The sequence below is a fragment of the Corvus kubaryi genome, unplaced genomic scaffold (genome assembly GCF_017639235.1).
Source record: "Corvus kubaryi isolate FWS band 111438036 unplaced genomic scaffold, C.kubaryi_AGA036_p1.0 37301, whole genome shotgun sequence".
NCBI lineage: Eukaryota > Metazoa > Chordata > Aves > Passeriformes > Corvidae > Corvus > Corvus kubaryi.
This window is the reverse complement of record NW_024581094.1, coordinates 845,447-859,278: the sequence shown is the minus strand read 5'-3', so window position 1 is coordinate 859,278 and position 13,832 is coordinate 845,447. Positions and strand designations below refer to the sequence as shown.

Genomic DNA, 13,832 nt, shown 5'->3' with positions numbered 1-13,832 from the left:
CAGTTCTGGGGTGTGCAGGGCTGCTGGGGGTGCTAATGTGTGCAGGGTGTGCGGGGGATACTGGGATGTGCAGGGCTGCAGGAAGGTTCTGGTACTAAGGGGGGGTACTAAGGTGTGCAGGGGTGTGCACATGTGCCCTGTGGGCAGCAGATCCCTGCCTGCATCCTGCCCGCGCTGGTCCCCGCGCCCCAGCAGCGCCTCAGCTCCCCAGCAGGGTGGGCAGCCCCCGGTGCCGCTGCCGCAGAGCCGGGCCCGCGGTCGGAGCCGCCGCACGGCCGGGGCGGGCGCTGAGCCGGCAGCTGCGCCCCGCTGGGCAGAGCCGGGCGGAGAGGGGAGGAGAAGGGCGTGAGTAGGTGTGTAAGGTGAGCACACTCGTGTGTTCGCCTGGCGTGCGCAGTTCTGACTCGCACCCGGGGCTGATCCCCACACACAGGCTACGGGGAGAGTCCCGCTGGCACCGGGCACTGCCGGGGAACACGGGTCTTGGCAGTGTGGACCCTGCTCTGCTGCAGCCCCGTGCCTCTGACCGACCCCCAGGTGCACAGCACAAGGGTGAGAGCCCGGACCGTGGCATGCGGGAACCGTGCAGGGCTCCTTCCCGAGTGATCCCCCCTGGGGATGCCCCCAGCCCCTGGCCCTGCCACTGTGCACTGCTCCAGCTCCCACTCCCACTCCAGCTCCAGTTGCACAGGCCCCACTGAGATGGGTTGGACCTTGTCAGTCCTGTGCAATGGCTCTCAGTTTTGATAGCCCCATGAGCCAAGACCCTTTGGAATCTGCTGGCCCACAGCTGCCAGGAATATGTCCACTGGCCCAGTGATAATGTCCCAGGGATAATCCCTGTGGAATTGGTCATGGTGAGGGACACCAGGGGCACAGACCAGACCAGCTGTGCCCTGCATGGTCAGACCCCTCACAGAGTCAGGCAGGCACCTTTCGTCTGGGTCTGCTGAGACCGTGGGACTGGGACACCGCTGGGATCCCAGCACAGGCAAGGCTCTGTCCCCCGGGGAGAGAGCAGTGTCTGGGTGTTCAGTCACCCCATGGGATGTCCAGGCTGGAGAACACAGGGCCCCACACCTGCATGAGCCCAGTGGTGTGCACCCACCCAGCACCCCGACTGCGGATGCTCCCCTCTACATCGTCCACCTCGCTGCCCCCGCGGTCCCCGTGAGTCATGGAATGCATTCCTGGGGCAGGAGGGGACATGTGCGCTGCAGGAACAGGCCAGGTGCGTCATCCCCTCCCTCCCACGCCCCGGGGCAGGGGCGGCCCAGCTCCAAGCTGAAACTTGTCTGACAGTAATTACAGGGGAGATGAAGACTTCAGAGGATTCACATTCCTTTTGGGCCACGCTTGGGAAAGAACTTTCACCATCAGCCAGCTCCTGAGAAATAACTTTCCACCTGCGTGGCCCAGCCGCAGCCCTGCCCAGGGAGCCCAGTGGGACTGGGGCGCTCCTGCCAGCCCCATTTTGGCTTTGTTTCTCTGCAGAGAGCCCCGACCCCTCTCCTGCTGTCCCAAGAGCTCCCTCAGGCCAGGGTGCTGGTGCCTTCTTTCCCTGTGTGGGGTCAGTGCAGCTCAGTGCACAGCACAGCTGGGGTCTGACCGCCCTTCCCTGGGGGTCAGAGTAGGTGGTTGTGGTGACTGGAAGCTGAGGGGGATTTGCATCAGTGTCCCCAAGAGATTGGAGCCACATGGGTGGCCAGTCAGGCCCTTCCGTTGGAGCCTTGTCAGGCCCTTTACCTTTGCTTTGGCTGGGGACAGCTCCCCAGTGACTGCCCAGGACCTGGGGCTTCGACTCAGTGCATTGTGAGGAGCTGGGGAGACTTGGGGGACACGTGAGACTCCCTGGGTGAGGGACCATATCTGCTCAGGGCACTCCTGTCACCCACAGCTGGCACACAGCCTTCCCAAATTACAGACTGGGCTGGACCCACCAAGCCCCTTGGACATGTTCTGTCCATCCCAAATGCTTAACCAGCTGGGAAAGACCTGGGATCCCTGTCCCCTGAGCCTCTCCCTGTCAGCCATGCACATGGAGAGACACAGGCAGCCAGTTCCTGAACCAGCTTTGCCAGAGCCTCCTGCCTCCTCCTCCAGCTGCCACTGTGTTTCCCACCCTGTGCTGGTGACCCCGCTGTGGGATTGCTGGGAGGCTGGAACTGCTGTCCTGCCACTGGCCCTGGCCAGACGGTGCTGCAGCTGCATGGCAGCAGCTGTGGAAGGGATGTGAGCCTTGATCAGAGTGCAGGTCTGTGCTTGGTGCCACTCCATGGCTCGTTGGCAGCCCCAGGGACACAGGTCACCCCAGCCAGGCCAGCGTGGCACATGGCGCAGCACCAGCATTGCCAGCCAGGCAGCAGCTCCTTCATGTCCTGGGCCTGGGAGTCGAGCTCCATGCACGGGGTGTGAGTCCCTTGGCCAGGGCTGACCAAATTCGCACTGTGGGTCCGTGCCTATGTCCCCTCCCCTTGTCCCTTGCATTGCTGATGGGGCACTGGGACACCAGTGCTGTGGGGGTTCAGAGCATCATCTTTTCAGGGTCCCGGGGCTCTTGGCTGCAGCCCAGCAAGGGAGAGAGGGGGCATTTCAGCCTCCAGCACACCCCAGGAGCTTCTGGGAACAGGAAGCGTCAGCAGAGCACCAAGTCCAAAGTGTTTTGCAAGCAGAAGGGAGCGGGCGGTTTCCTTATTTGGCACCGCGGCGGCGGGGCGGCACACCTGGCTGGGGCACACCTGGCTGGGGCACACCTGGCTGGGGCACACCTGGCTGCGGGCACCGCCTGGCAGCGCCCGCGAGGGCGGCGGCGCTGACGCGGAGATGGGAACGCGGGCAGGATCCGCCTCGCTAATCACAGCCCAGCGCTGGGCGTGGGGACAAGCCGCGGCAGGGACGCGGCCCTGGCAGCCAAAACAACGCCGGTGACACTCCTGCAGCTCAGCTCAGCTCAGCACACCCAGTCTGGGGGTCTCCTGCCCTGGGGCTGTGTGCTGGGGGCCGCTGGGCAGCCCCTGTTCCCTGTGTCGTGTTTGTTTCCAGCGAGGCTGACGGGCTCAGAAAGAGCCCCTGAGCAGGGAAGGCTGTGGTGGGGAGTTTAATTCCTGCTCCTGGTTCTGGAGTGAAGGAAAAGGGAGAAATGCAACCAGAGTCTGCCCTGGAGCAGGGGGGTAGTTGGGTCCCAGGAGCCAGGCAGTGCCCACCTCTGATCTCAACCCTCCCTACAGGGTTTGAACAAAACCTGGCCCCAGCCTGGTGAGAACCTGCTGTAGGGTTGAGGGGTTCAGGGCCAATATTACCCACACAGCTTCAGGGCCAGTATTAGCCCTGGCACCCCAACCCTGGATTTCCCTGTGCCCCCAAAACCCACTTGATCTGTCAGCCCTTCCTGCCCCACACCGGTTCAGCCGCTGTGGCTCTGGCTCTGGCAAGTGCAGGACCGAGCCTGTGGCACAAGCACAGCAAAACCTGCCACAGAGCCACATGCTGAAAGGCTCCATCTTGACCTGGTTTTCCCAGGAAGCTCCATGCCAGGGGGTGAGTGCAGTGGCTGCCAGGAAGGCCACGCACACAGCAGCTGAGCAGTATTGTTACATGGAAATGCCGCTGCTTAGGGGTCCCTGACATCTCATAAGCAAAAGAAGGGGCTGTTGCTGAGTGGTTTTACAGCTGCACCCCCAAGACAGTGCCTGCTGAGGTTTCCCTGTCCCCCTGCCAGGCTGGCACTCACTGGATACCCAAATAAGGGGCCAGGCAGCTCTGGGATAAACACACTGCTCCTGCACCTTTGGGGTGCCAGGGGAGCCCCAGGAGTGTGAGCAGGCACAGGGGGCTTGGCAACTGCACAACATGGCAGCAAACACGAGCTGTGGCTCTGAAGGACCTTGAGCACCCCAGGGACTGGTGTCCCCTCGAGTGTCCTCTGCCACTGCAACCTGTGCCCTTCCCTGACCAGCCTGTCCCAGTGCCTGTCTGGGCTTTGGGAATGGGGGCCCTGGGACCCCTGAGTGTGGCCATCCCAGTCCCCTGCTCCCAGCTCCAGCTCCCGGCCTGGCAGGGGAGTGCCATGGCCAAGTGTTTTGTAAGAGGCAAATCCCTGCAGTGCCAGCATCATGCCGGGACGGGCAGCTGGGCTGGGCTGAGGCAGGCAGCATGCAGGAAGGAGCGCTGGCCCACGGCCAGTGTTTGGCCCCCGGGGAGTTGGTGTAGGCGGGGGATGAGTGTGCCTGGCCTCGGGGCAGGGAAGGGGCCGGGCTGTGGCTGGAGCTGCGTGGGGATGTGCTCACACCCCGCACAGGTTTTGCCTCGTAAGTGAAATACGAACTGGAGTGAGGCAGGTGCTGACCAAGGTGTTCAGCCTGACCTGCCCCTCTCTCTGCTCGAGTCAGCAGAGTGGGGACAGCTCTGCCCTGTGCTCGCCATTTCTACTGCTGTTACCCCAAAAATCTCCTGGCCCTTACCCCAGGATCAGCAGGTGGTGGATTCAGCCTGGTGTCCATCCCCTGTCACACCAGGGCAGGATCAACTGCCTGAGCTGTTTGGCAGCCAGGCTGGTTCCTCCCTTGGCAGGAGGTGAGGGGCACGAGGGCAGTGCACAGTGAGCAATGATTCTCCGGGGAGGGCAGGAGCTGCTCTTCCCATGGGCTGGGGCTGCTCCTCTCATGGGCTTCGGAGCCCGTGGACATGGAGAGCTGCTCAGTAAGGCTTGTACCCTCTACCCTTGCTGTGCCATGACAGGGGACTCTGCTGTGATTCCATTGTGTCAGGCAGCATCAGCAGCACAGGGCAGGAGTCAGGGCACCTGGGAGGAGGGTGTCACTGTGCTTTCTAGTGCATTCAGGTTATTCCCACTGCTGGGCATCCACCATGCACCCATCCTGTATGCAGAGATGTTGCCAGTGCTGGTACTGGTGGTGAGCTGGCACATGCCAGGAACCCAGCTCAGGAGGGCCCTGCCTGGCACACAAGATTCCAGCAAAGGTTCATCCCAGAGTCTCTCCATGGCCCGAATTCTCTCCCTGGCATGGAGCAGGGAATTCGCTCCAGAATGGAGAGGAGCTGCCTGGCTCAGGCAGAGTGGAAGGGCAAGATGAAAGCAGGGGGCTGCAGGGCAGGACAGCTGCATTGCACTGCAATGGATCATAGAATCATGGAATCCCAGAAGGGTTTTGGTTGAAAGGGACCTTGAAGCTCATCCAGTTCCACCCCCTGCCGTTGGCATGGACTCCGTCCACTAGAGGAGGTTGCTCTAACCCCCATTCAACGTGGCCTTGAACACTTCCAGGGATGAGGCATTGAGAATGGATGGAGCAGGGCTGGAGCCATGCAGGGCAGCAGTGGGAGATGAGTTATGTCCCCAGCTGGACTCCATGTCCCAGTCTGCTCCTTGGCCGTGCTGAGCCTGGTACCTTTGCCCCTTTCTGTGGCACTGGAGCAGTTCTGTGTCCCATGGCCCAGGTGTGACAAACTGCAGCAAAGCAGTGTCTGGCAGGAGCAGCTTCACTGGCATGTGCAAACAGACTGTGTGGGGCTGACAGGCAGAGCTGCCATGCAGGGATGATCCGTGCTCCTGGCACGGCCCGATGCCGAGGCTCTGAGTCAGCCCCGCCCTGGCTGCGCCTGGTGCCAACAGCTCCTGAATCCATCAGGAGATATGGAATGAAAATCTTATCATGGCTGTGCCTGTCCCTCTCCCAGCTGCTCGAGGTGCCCTCGATGCCTGGTCTGGGCCCTTCCACTGCAGAAAACCCTCTGGACCTGCTCCCTGTCACTAGCAGGGGCCAGCACTTGCTGGGGCTCCCAGAGGTTCTGCAGGTGTCTGATGGAGAGCGGAGCCGTTGGCCTGAGCTGCTCCCACCCTTCCTGGTCTTTGTGATCACTGTTCCCGTGTCGGGTTTCCTCCAGGCTGATGCCAAATCCCCAGCTGAGGGCTGGGGCTGTCGGACCCCAATGACCCCCACAAGATGGATGTTTATTCGATACATTCCTTGCGATGTGAGCACGGAGTGATATCTGCGCGGGGCATCGACCTTGGCCAGGGGAATCCCCATGGGTGGAGGAGAGAACCCATGGGAAAGACTCAGGAAATGGCCGGGGCTGCAGTGCACAACACCCCTTCTCTGCAGGAAACCCATGAGGTCTCCAAGATCCTGGAGGTCTTCCCTGAGAGAATTCCCCAGCACCGGCCCGGAGGGACAGAGCTGAGTCGCTCCATCGCTGGTGCACAGGTGCCGGCAGGGAGGGCTGCGCGGGCAGAGCCAGGTCCCGCTCACCTGCCCCAGGTCTGTTCCTGCTCACCTGCCCCAGCAGCACGGCTGGGCTCAGCCTGTGCTTGGAGCTCTCCTGGCACCTCGCGGAGAGCAGTGGAGTAACAGGAGGGAGGGAGAGAGGGAGGGGGCCCTGCCAGGGGAAGCGGGAGCTGAGCGGTGCGAGGGAGGGTGAATAAATACCCTTAAACGCAGTGGTTGTAACACACCCGGGGCCACGTCAGTGCCTGGAGGTCACTGGGTTGACAGGAATCGGGATGTGCCCATGGCCGGCCCTTGCTGTGCACGCAGGGGAGAGGCGTGTGGGACCCTCTGAATGTGTGTCACACCATGTCCAGTGCCTCCATCCACAGCGTCCGACAGCTGGGACCACAGCGAGCATCGCGCAGGCCCCGACTGTAGGTGAGCAGTGGCCAGTTCATGCAGCACCCCGGGGTCTGCAAATGTGAGGTGCGAATGCCAGGAATAGTTGTGTAAGGAAAAGGAACGTAGGACTTGATCAGGGAATCCCTGCGCTGCCTCGGGCAGCCAGGCTCACCCTGCTGCTCTTTCCAGGAGCAGGTTAATCACCAGGGCTGACGCCTGTGAGTGCTGCCCGCACTGATTAATGGGATCAAATATCCATCAAACATCCAGCTCATCCTGAATCCCCGTCCGTGCAGTCACACAGAGGCTGCAGGAAGGATGTTGGAGGAGAAAAGCTGGTTTCTAGGAATGTCCCGGCCCGGAGGGCATTGCTGAGCTGCAGTAAAGCCGAATGCCAGGATGATTCCTTCCATTCTGCTGCACTTCCCAGGTGGACTGGGATGGTACCAAGACCCCCCCACCTCAGAGCACATGGTGAAATGGCCTTGCAGGACCCAACAGAGAGAGACGTGCAGTAAGCACAGGCTTGTCACCCACCAAGAGCCCCCAGGAGTCCCAGGGCCACTGCTGCAGGACCCCCACACACAGCCTTGAGTTGCATCACACTGTGGTCTCCAGGTTTGTTGTCTGCACACACGCAGGGGTACCCGGGAGCATTTCCCCATGAGATCCCCGGGACTGGCAGGTGCTGGGTAGACCCTGTCCTCACCACCAGTGCATTTCCTTGTTGCAGGGCCGCGTGTGCCACTCACTGCCAAGGAGCACAATGGTCCTCAGGAGCACCCCCAGACCCCAGCACGACTACGATGCCTTCGAGTTGATGCCATGATGATTTTTTGCCTTTTCTTTTGTACCCCTTTTACACCCTTTTTACACCTTCTGTATTCTTAGTGCTTTTTGCCTACATTCTCGGCCTTGTTTGTCAAGCTAAGAGACTAAACATCTTAGAAGCTTTGTAGCTAGGGATCAGTGTGCCCCAGACCCCAAGGTCCTCTCCAGAACATATTCTGTAAACTAAGATAGAACCATCCAGGAGAAGGTTCCTTGGGGAGGGGGGCTCACTCGAGCCTCTGGTTGGGTAATTTTTGACAGATATGCTAATTAGTAAGACCTATAATGTTATACCAGATGTTTTGTGTGGTGTGCATTGCAGTGTGCATGGAGGTGCATTCGACCTGGACGTAGTGCACCTAAGGATCCTTAAAATAAGTACCAAGGTAAAATCCCTTTTTCCCTTCTAACCGTGTTTGACTCTTGATTTTAAGACCAGGAAAAAGGCATCACAGTGAGCAGTGACAGCACAGGTGTCACAGGACGCAGGCGGCTCTGGGCTCCCTCTGCTCCTCCTGCTGCCCCTGAACGGCCTCTGGCAGCTCCCCTGGCACGGCCACGGCCCCACGCACCGGGGCTGCTGCGTCGGAGCCCCCGCACAGCCCGGGGGGACAGCGTGGATTGTCTGCCAGGCGCTGGGCACGAAGAGACGGCAGCAGCTCGGAGCTGCCTGCCGAGCTGCTCCTGCGGGAGACCGGCATTGCCACCTCGTGGGGAGCCGCGAGCGGCACCTCCTCGGGCAGGACAGGGCGGCACCAGCACCCAAAGACGGGCAGAGGGGAGGAGGGTGCCGGGGCTCAGCCGCGGGGCCAGCCGAAGCCACTCATGACTGCAGGTGGCAGCTCTGAATCCTGCTCACAGAACAAAATCGGATGTTAACACTTCCCAGACAGTGCCCAGCCCTCACCAGTGATGGGTTCAGCTCTGGTGTCTGACACACACTCGCCTCTTCTGGTGTTGGACCAAAGGCTCTGGGGGCCCAGTGATGAGGACACAACTAGGATGTGTTTTGTGGACTCTGCAAATCTGAAGTGACACTGATAAATCGACTCTCTGGGGTATCCTGGTTCAGCAGCAGGGCCAGTCTGCCCAGAGCTGACATCAGACTGAAGGTACCAATGGCTCTGCTCGAGTGTTTGGTGTTGAATATGAAAAGCCGCCCTTTGGCTGCAGTGAGGACTCAGAAATGCCTCCAGCAGAAAGATGGAGTGCAAACCTCTAATTGCTTCTCCTGTCTGGCTGCTCCACCATGCGGCTGCTAGAGACGGCTCCTTCTCTGGGAGAGGAGGAAAATATGATCAGAAAAAGAGGAGAGAGAAGAACCATCTGCTTGTTCATGGTGGTCGTGGAGCAAATTCGCATTCTAATAAAAATTTCAGCCAGTTCTCCAGTTGCTCTGTCACACATAGAAGAGACAGATGCTTCAGAAACACCAGAGAGATACAAATACAGCAACGCAAACAATTCCCTCTGCCCGGTGCAAGAGAAATCATTTGCCTTTATCTTAAATAAAAGCCCCAAAAGAATGATGCAACATCCGACCCGTGTGGTGTCTGCCAGAGCCGCAGATGGCAGCAAACCCAGCTGCCAATAACCTGTCAAACCCACATCGTGCTTCTGAGATGGCGCCGAAGCAGGGCAGGAACACCTACACAGGGAGCTGGGGCTGCAGGGGATCCAAACGGAGCTGAGGGGCTCCAGATAAAGGATCTTCAGCCCAGCAGGCCCAGGCCTCCCTGGGACAATGTTCCCGCTCCGTGGGCAGCTCTAACCCACTCTCAGAGGAGAGCTCACACTCTGTCTGGATCTACGTGGCTTTTGACCCCATTAATTTCCAGAGATTTACTGTCCTTCGTATCGGGAGTCTCAGGGTATTTTTAGCACCCGTACCACGTCTCCAAGTGGGATGTGATGTTCCTGTGCCAGCAGTCCCTGTGCTGTGCTGAGCCACAGCAGGGAGACACCCTCCAGTTTGGGGGGTTTATCCACGGCAGCACCGGGAAAGCCATGGAATGTCTGTGTTTAGCAGCTCAATCCAAACACTGTGAGCTAGGCTCCAGGCCCTAAAATTAGGACTCAGGAGCAGGATTAAACCTGAGATCACCAGTTCCCACTGACCCTGGTTCAGGCCCTTTTGGGCTCACTGCTCTCCTGAGCTGACTCCCAAGAACACCTTTGTCTCTCATTACAAAAGGACAGGGACTGCCCCTTCCCAAGCACTGGGACTGGGGTTACTGGGATGTCCTGACCCACCCAAGCCTTTGGGACCCCCGGCAGCCAGGGTGGGATGGGCCAGCGCTCACGACAGACAGCAAAAGGAGCTGAGCTCACCCTGCACAGGCTGAGGTTTGCCAAGGCCTGACAGACTGAGCTGAGGTGCAGTAAGTGCCAGGGGACTCATTTCCCTCATTTAAAGAGAAAAACCTTCCTTTGCTGTCAGATTCTGGTGACACCTTCAGCATTTCCCTTTGGCAGCAGAGCCCCAGGCCCACTCCAGAACTGTGTGTCCTCCGAGCATCTCCCTGCCAGCAGCCTGGAACAGCACCCTCCTCTCTGTCAGCACGTAGCTCCCTGCATGCTGCAGGTGCGGTGCCACCGTGGGGACAGCCGGTGACAAACCCCTGGGAACAAACCCACATCCACGGGCGAGCTCTGAGCATTCCCAGGCTGCAGCTCCAGCAGGAGCCGTGCCCGGAGCGCCGCAGTCGCGGGGTGGTGACCAGGCTGTGCCGGGCTCTGAGAGGCCAACCCGGGCTGAGAGGGCCACCCTGGGCTGGGCACAGCGGTGTCACCCCAGGCTGGGATCGCTGCCTGTTCCTGACACCGGGAGATGAAGCGCTGGACCGGCAGGACCTGGGGCCTCTCCACATGCACGGGCAGCCAGGGAGACACCTGGAGTGGCCACAGGAGCCCCGGATGGCTCTGGGCAGCCCTGGGCAGCGTTGGGCTGTCGTGCCGGATGGATGCGATGGATGAAGGGATGGGAACAGGCAAACTGCATCTGGCTGCCCCCGGCTCCTGCGGCCATCTGGAGGGTGATGGTCACCACCGCTGGACAATGTGCGGCCAGTGAGGGGTCAGTGAGGGGCCGTCAGGAAAGGGGTTCAGTCTTTTGAGGGTCCCAAGGGGATTTTGGAGGGGGTTAGAGTGCCCCAAGGAGATTTTAAGAAAGTAGAGGAGGGGTTGGGGGTTTTTGGGACTCCCGCAGAAGTTGGGGGGTCCTGGAGAGGTTTTGGGGGGGGAACAAGGGTATCTTGGGGAAGGTTGGAGGGTCCCAAGAAAATTTGCGAGGTCTAGAGGGGATTTGGGGTCCCCGTAAGGGTCTCGGGGGCTACCCTGTTCTTTGGGGGGAGTCCCAAGGGGATTTGGAGGTGTTTGAGTGGTCCCGGGGAGCATTTTGTGGTTCATGGGGGTATTTTGTGGGTGTCGGGGTGGGGGGTGGGTGTCCCAGGGGGATTTTGGTGGTCTCGGAAGGGTTTTGGGGCTCCGGGGGGTGTCGGGGGCGGCGGGGGGGAGCCGGGGGGTCCCGGGGGTCCCGGCTCCGGCCCAGGCCCCGCACTGCGCACGCGCCACCCCGCGCGCCGCCGGGCCCCCCTTCCGCGCATGCGCGCCGCTCCCCCAGCACCCGCCGGGGCGCGGCAGCGTTCGCCCAATGCGTCCTGACGCCCCCGCGCAGCGGCCAATCACAGCTCCCGTTGGCCGTGCGTGATGACGTCACGCGAGGGCGGTATATAAGCCGTCGGCGGCAGTCCCGCCCCCCTGACAGCGCCTCGAGCCGCCGCCGCGAGAGCATCCTCCGCCCAGAGCCGCTCCCGCCGCCAGAGCCGCCCCCGTCGCCGCCGCCGCCGCCTCCGCCGAGGGAAGGGAAGCGTATCGTATGTCCGCTATCCAGAACCTCCAGCCCTTCGGTGAGGCCCTTTGTGCGGTGGGGCCGGGGGAGCGCGCGGGCCCCGCCCCGGTCCCGCCCCGTGGCGCAGTTACTATTCCGGGCCCGGTTGCGTCAGCCACGGGAGGGTGGGGGGTGTGGGCGGGGCCCAAATGTGACGGGCGGGCGCGGCGGCCAATGGGGTGGGGCGGGGGCGGTACCCGCGCGGGACGAGCAGGCGCCTGGGGGCGGGGCCGAGGCGTAACGGACGGGCGCGGCGGCCAATGGGGCGTGTCCTGCGCGTGACGGGCGGGCGCGGCAGCCAATGGCGTGGCGGTGGGGGCGGGGCCTGACGGCGCTCCCCGCAGACCCCTTTGCGGATGCAAGTAAGGGTGATGACCTGCTCCCGGCCGGCACTGAGGACTACATCCATATAAGGATCCAGCAGCGCAACGGCAGAAAGACCCTCACCACAGTCCAGGGCATCGCGGATGACTACGATAAAAAGAAACTGGTGAAGGCCTTCAAGAAGGTAGGGCTTCGGGCCTGGGAGGGCAGCAGCCACGCCCAGCAGGGATGTTTATATGGTGCTAAGGAGGTTTTTGTGTCTTTGCTGCAGAAATTTGCCTGCAATGGTACTGTAATTGAGCACCCCGAGTATGGAGAAGTGATTCAGTTGCAGGGTGACCAGCGCAAGAACATCTGCCAGTTCCTCGTGGAGGTAGGACACCTTTGGCCTGCTGGTCACTAAAATAAACATGGGTTTTTTAAATGCACACAGGTCCCTGGGTGTGGGCAGCGTTCAGATGCACAGAGGCGTCACTCCATGCTGTGAATGCATTTTCTGTCTTGCAGATTGGACTGGCTAAAGACGACCAGCTGAAAGTCCACGGGTTTTGAGTGCCTGTGGGCCACTGGAGCTTTATGCAAGAAGATTTCCTTACCATGAAATTCCCACCTGTCCCTTGTCATAAGTTTAAAACCAGCCGGTTTGTGTAATGTAACGATCTTGGGTCCACTCTTGATCTGGACTGTTGTAATTGGTGATGTAATAAACTGACACGAGCCCATGCTATCTCGTCTGGCTGTCCCTCATTTCCCAGAGGTAACGCGGGCGGTGGCACCATCCAGCCTGAAGCCAAAAGTTCCAGCTGTTCCCAGCTAAGCCCGGGGATTCGGCCTGTCCTGATGGCTCCTCAGTCCAGCTGCACTTCCATCCTGACAGAGGGGAACTGTGTCCTGCCTGGTGTGAGGCCCCGTACCGTGGCACAGGGACGTGGTGCTGTCCTCCTGGGCAGTGCTGGCTCCCAGAGGCAGAGGGATTTGGGGAAGCCTGGCTTGGAAGGAGTGACAGAAGAGTGATCTGGAGGCCAATGGCAACAGTTCAGGTGCTGGTACCTGTGAGCCCTGAGGTACCAGGCACATGAAGGAACGGTCCCATGGCTTAAACTTGTGGCAAGGGCTCGATTTTGGACTAACATAAGGAGCATCGCTGGAGCTGCAGAGCCTTGTGTCAGTAGCACTGCTGCCTCGCACCCTGTGCAGTAACATGGCTTTGGTTTCATTTCTAATGTTTTGTTGTAATGTATTTGAAGTCTTATTTAAATAAAACTGGTTTTCAAAAGCCTGTGCGTGGTGCGTTTCATTGCTCCCAGCAGCCAAAGCACCTTCCCCTCTTGCCATCCGTGCTGTGGCCTCAGTGCTTAGGGGCCCGGTGCAATTCCCTGCTCTGGGGGCTCCTTGGGGCCCTGGGGGTTGTTCCCCTCTCTGGCCCAGTGCAGAAAGAGGAAGCTGAAATCTCTTTGCTCAGTGTTTGCTGCTCCTGCCTGGAGCTGAGGGAAAGCCGAGGAGTGGGTGGGTGCTGAGTCAGTCCCTGCCCTGGCTCTGTAACCCTCGAACAGGCCCCTGTGCTGGTTGTGTTCCTGTAAGTCCCGGGGTCAGCACTTCTGCTTCCCGAACACTGCTCTGGGGAGGAGGGGGAGGCGCTGCCACCCGGGTCAGGCTCTGCCACAGGTCAGGGGCTGAGTGCCCTCCTTACTTTCTGAGCTCAAGCTCAACAAGCAAGAAGGAAATCTCAGTAAAATGCACTGGTTGAGGACAGCAATGGTTCTGGGGGCTGGTGGGTGCCTCCTGCGCAAGAGCAATGTGAAATGCACTGAAATGCCTAAGAGTGCACAGGAAATCCCTGGGTTTCCCTCCCACTTCCCCCAGCCCATCTGTCCTGCAGCGGGGAGGGCTCGAGTGTCCTGGGAGGCTGCTCCCACCCTGGTCACCTGCTCCTGGCAGCCCTCAGAGCAGGTCACGGCTCTTCATCCCCTGCCACAATGACACCCATCTCCCACATGCTGCTCGGGAGCACCGAGTTCACTTTCCCGGGAGACTTTGCTCTTGGAAACCAAATTGCTGCAATTACGCAAAGCAGCTTCGAGTGCACGGAGGAGGCAGGTGACCTCCAGCCCTGCCCATACCTGTGAGTGACCTCCAGCCCTGTCTGTGCCTGGAAG

General features: G+C 60.4%; 2 protein-coding genes across 3 annotated transcripts in view; one reads left to right on the top strand and one right to left on the bottom strand.

Annotated features, from left to right (window-relative positions):
* The window catches only part of LOC121664549 (keratin, type I cytoskeletal 13-like), a 28,951-nt gene extending 17,637 nt beyond the window's left edge, over positions 1-11,314 (bottom strand). Inside the window, exons 1-2 of one of the 2 annotated variants that reach the window (XM_042027915.1) lie at positions 7,438-7,443; positions 292-299 (exon numbers count right to left, since the gene is read on the bottom strand). The gene's annotated coding sequence lies outside the window, so the exon portion shown is untranslated. Of the gene's footprint in view, positions 1-291; positions 300-7,437; positions 7,444-11,288 lie in introns of those variants that run through there. The other variant, XM_042027916.1, reaches the window with a different exon arrangement.
* EIF1 (eukaryotic translation initiation factor 1) lies at positions 11,245-12,403 on the top strand. The gene is made up of 4 exons (XM_042027918.1): positions 11,245-11,371; positions 11,697-11,860; positions 11,948-12,049; positions 12,184-12,403. The coding sequence occupies exons 1-4, from the start codon at positions 11,341-11,343 to the stop codon at positions 12,226-12,228; spliced, it is 342 nt and encodes a 113-aa protein (XP_041883852.1). The 5' UTR covers positions 11,245-11,340; the 3' UTR covers positions 12,229-12,403.
* The last annotated feature ends 1,429 nt before the right edge of the window (positions 12,404-13,832 follow it).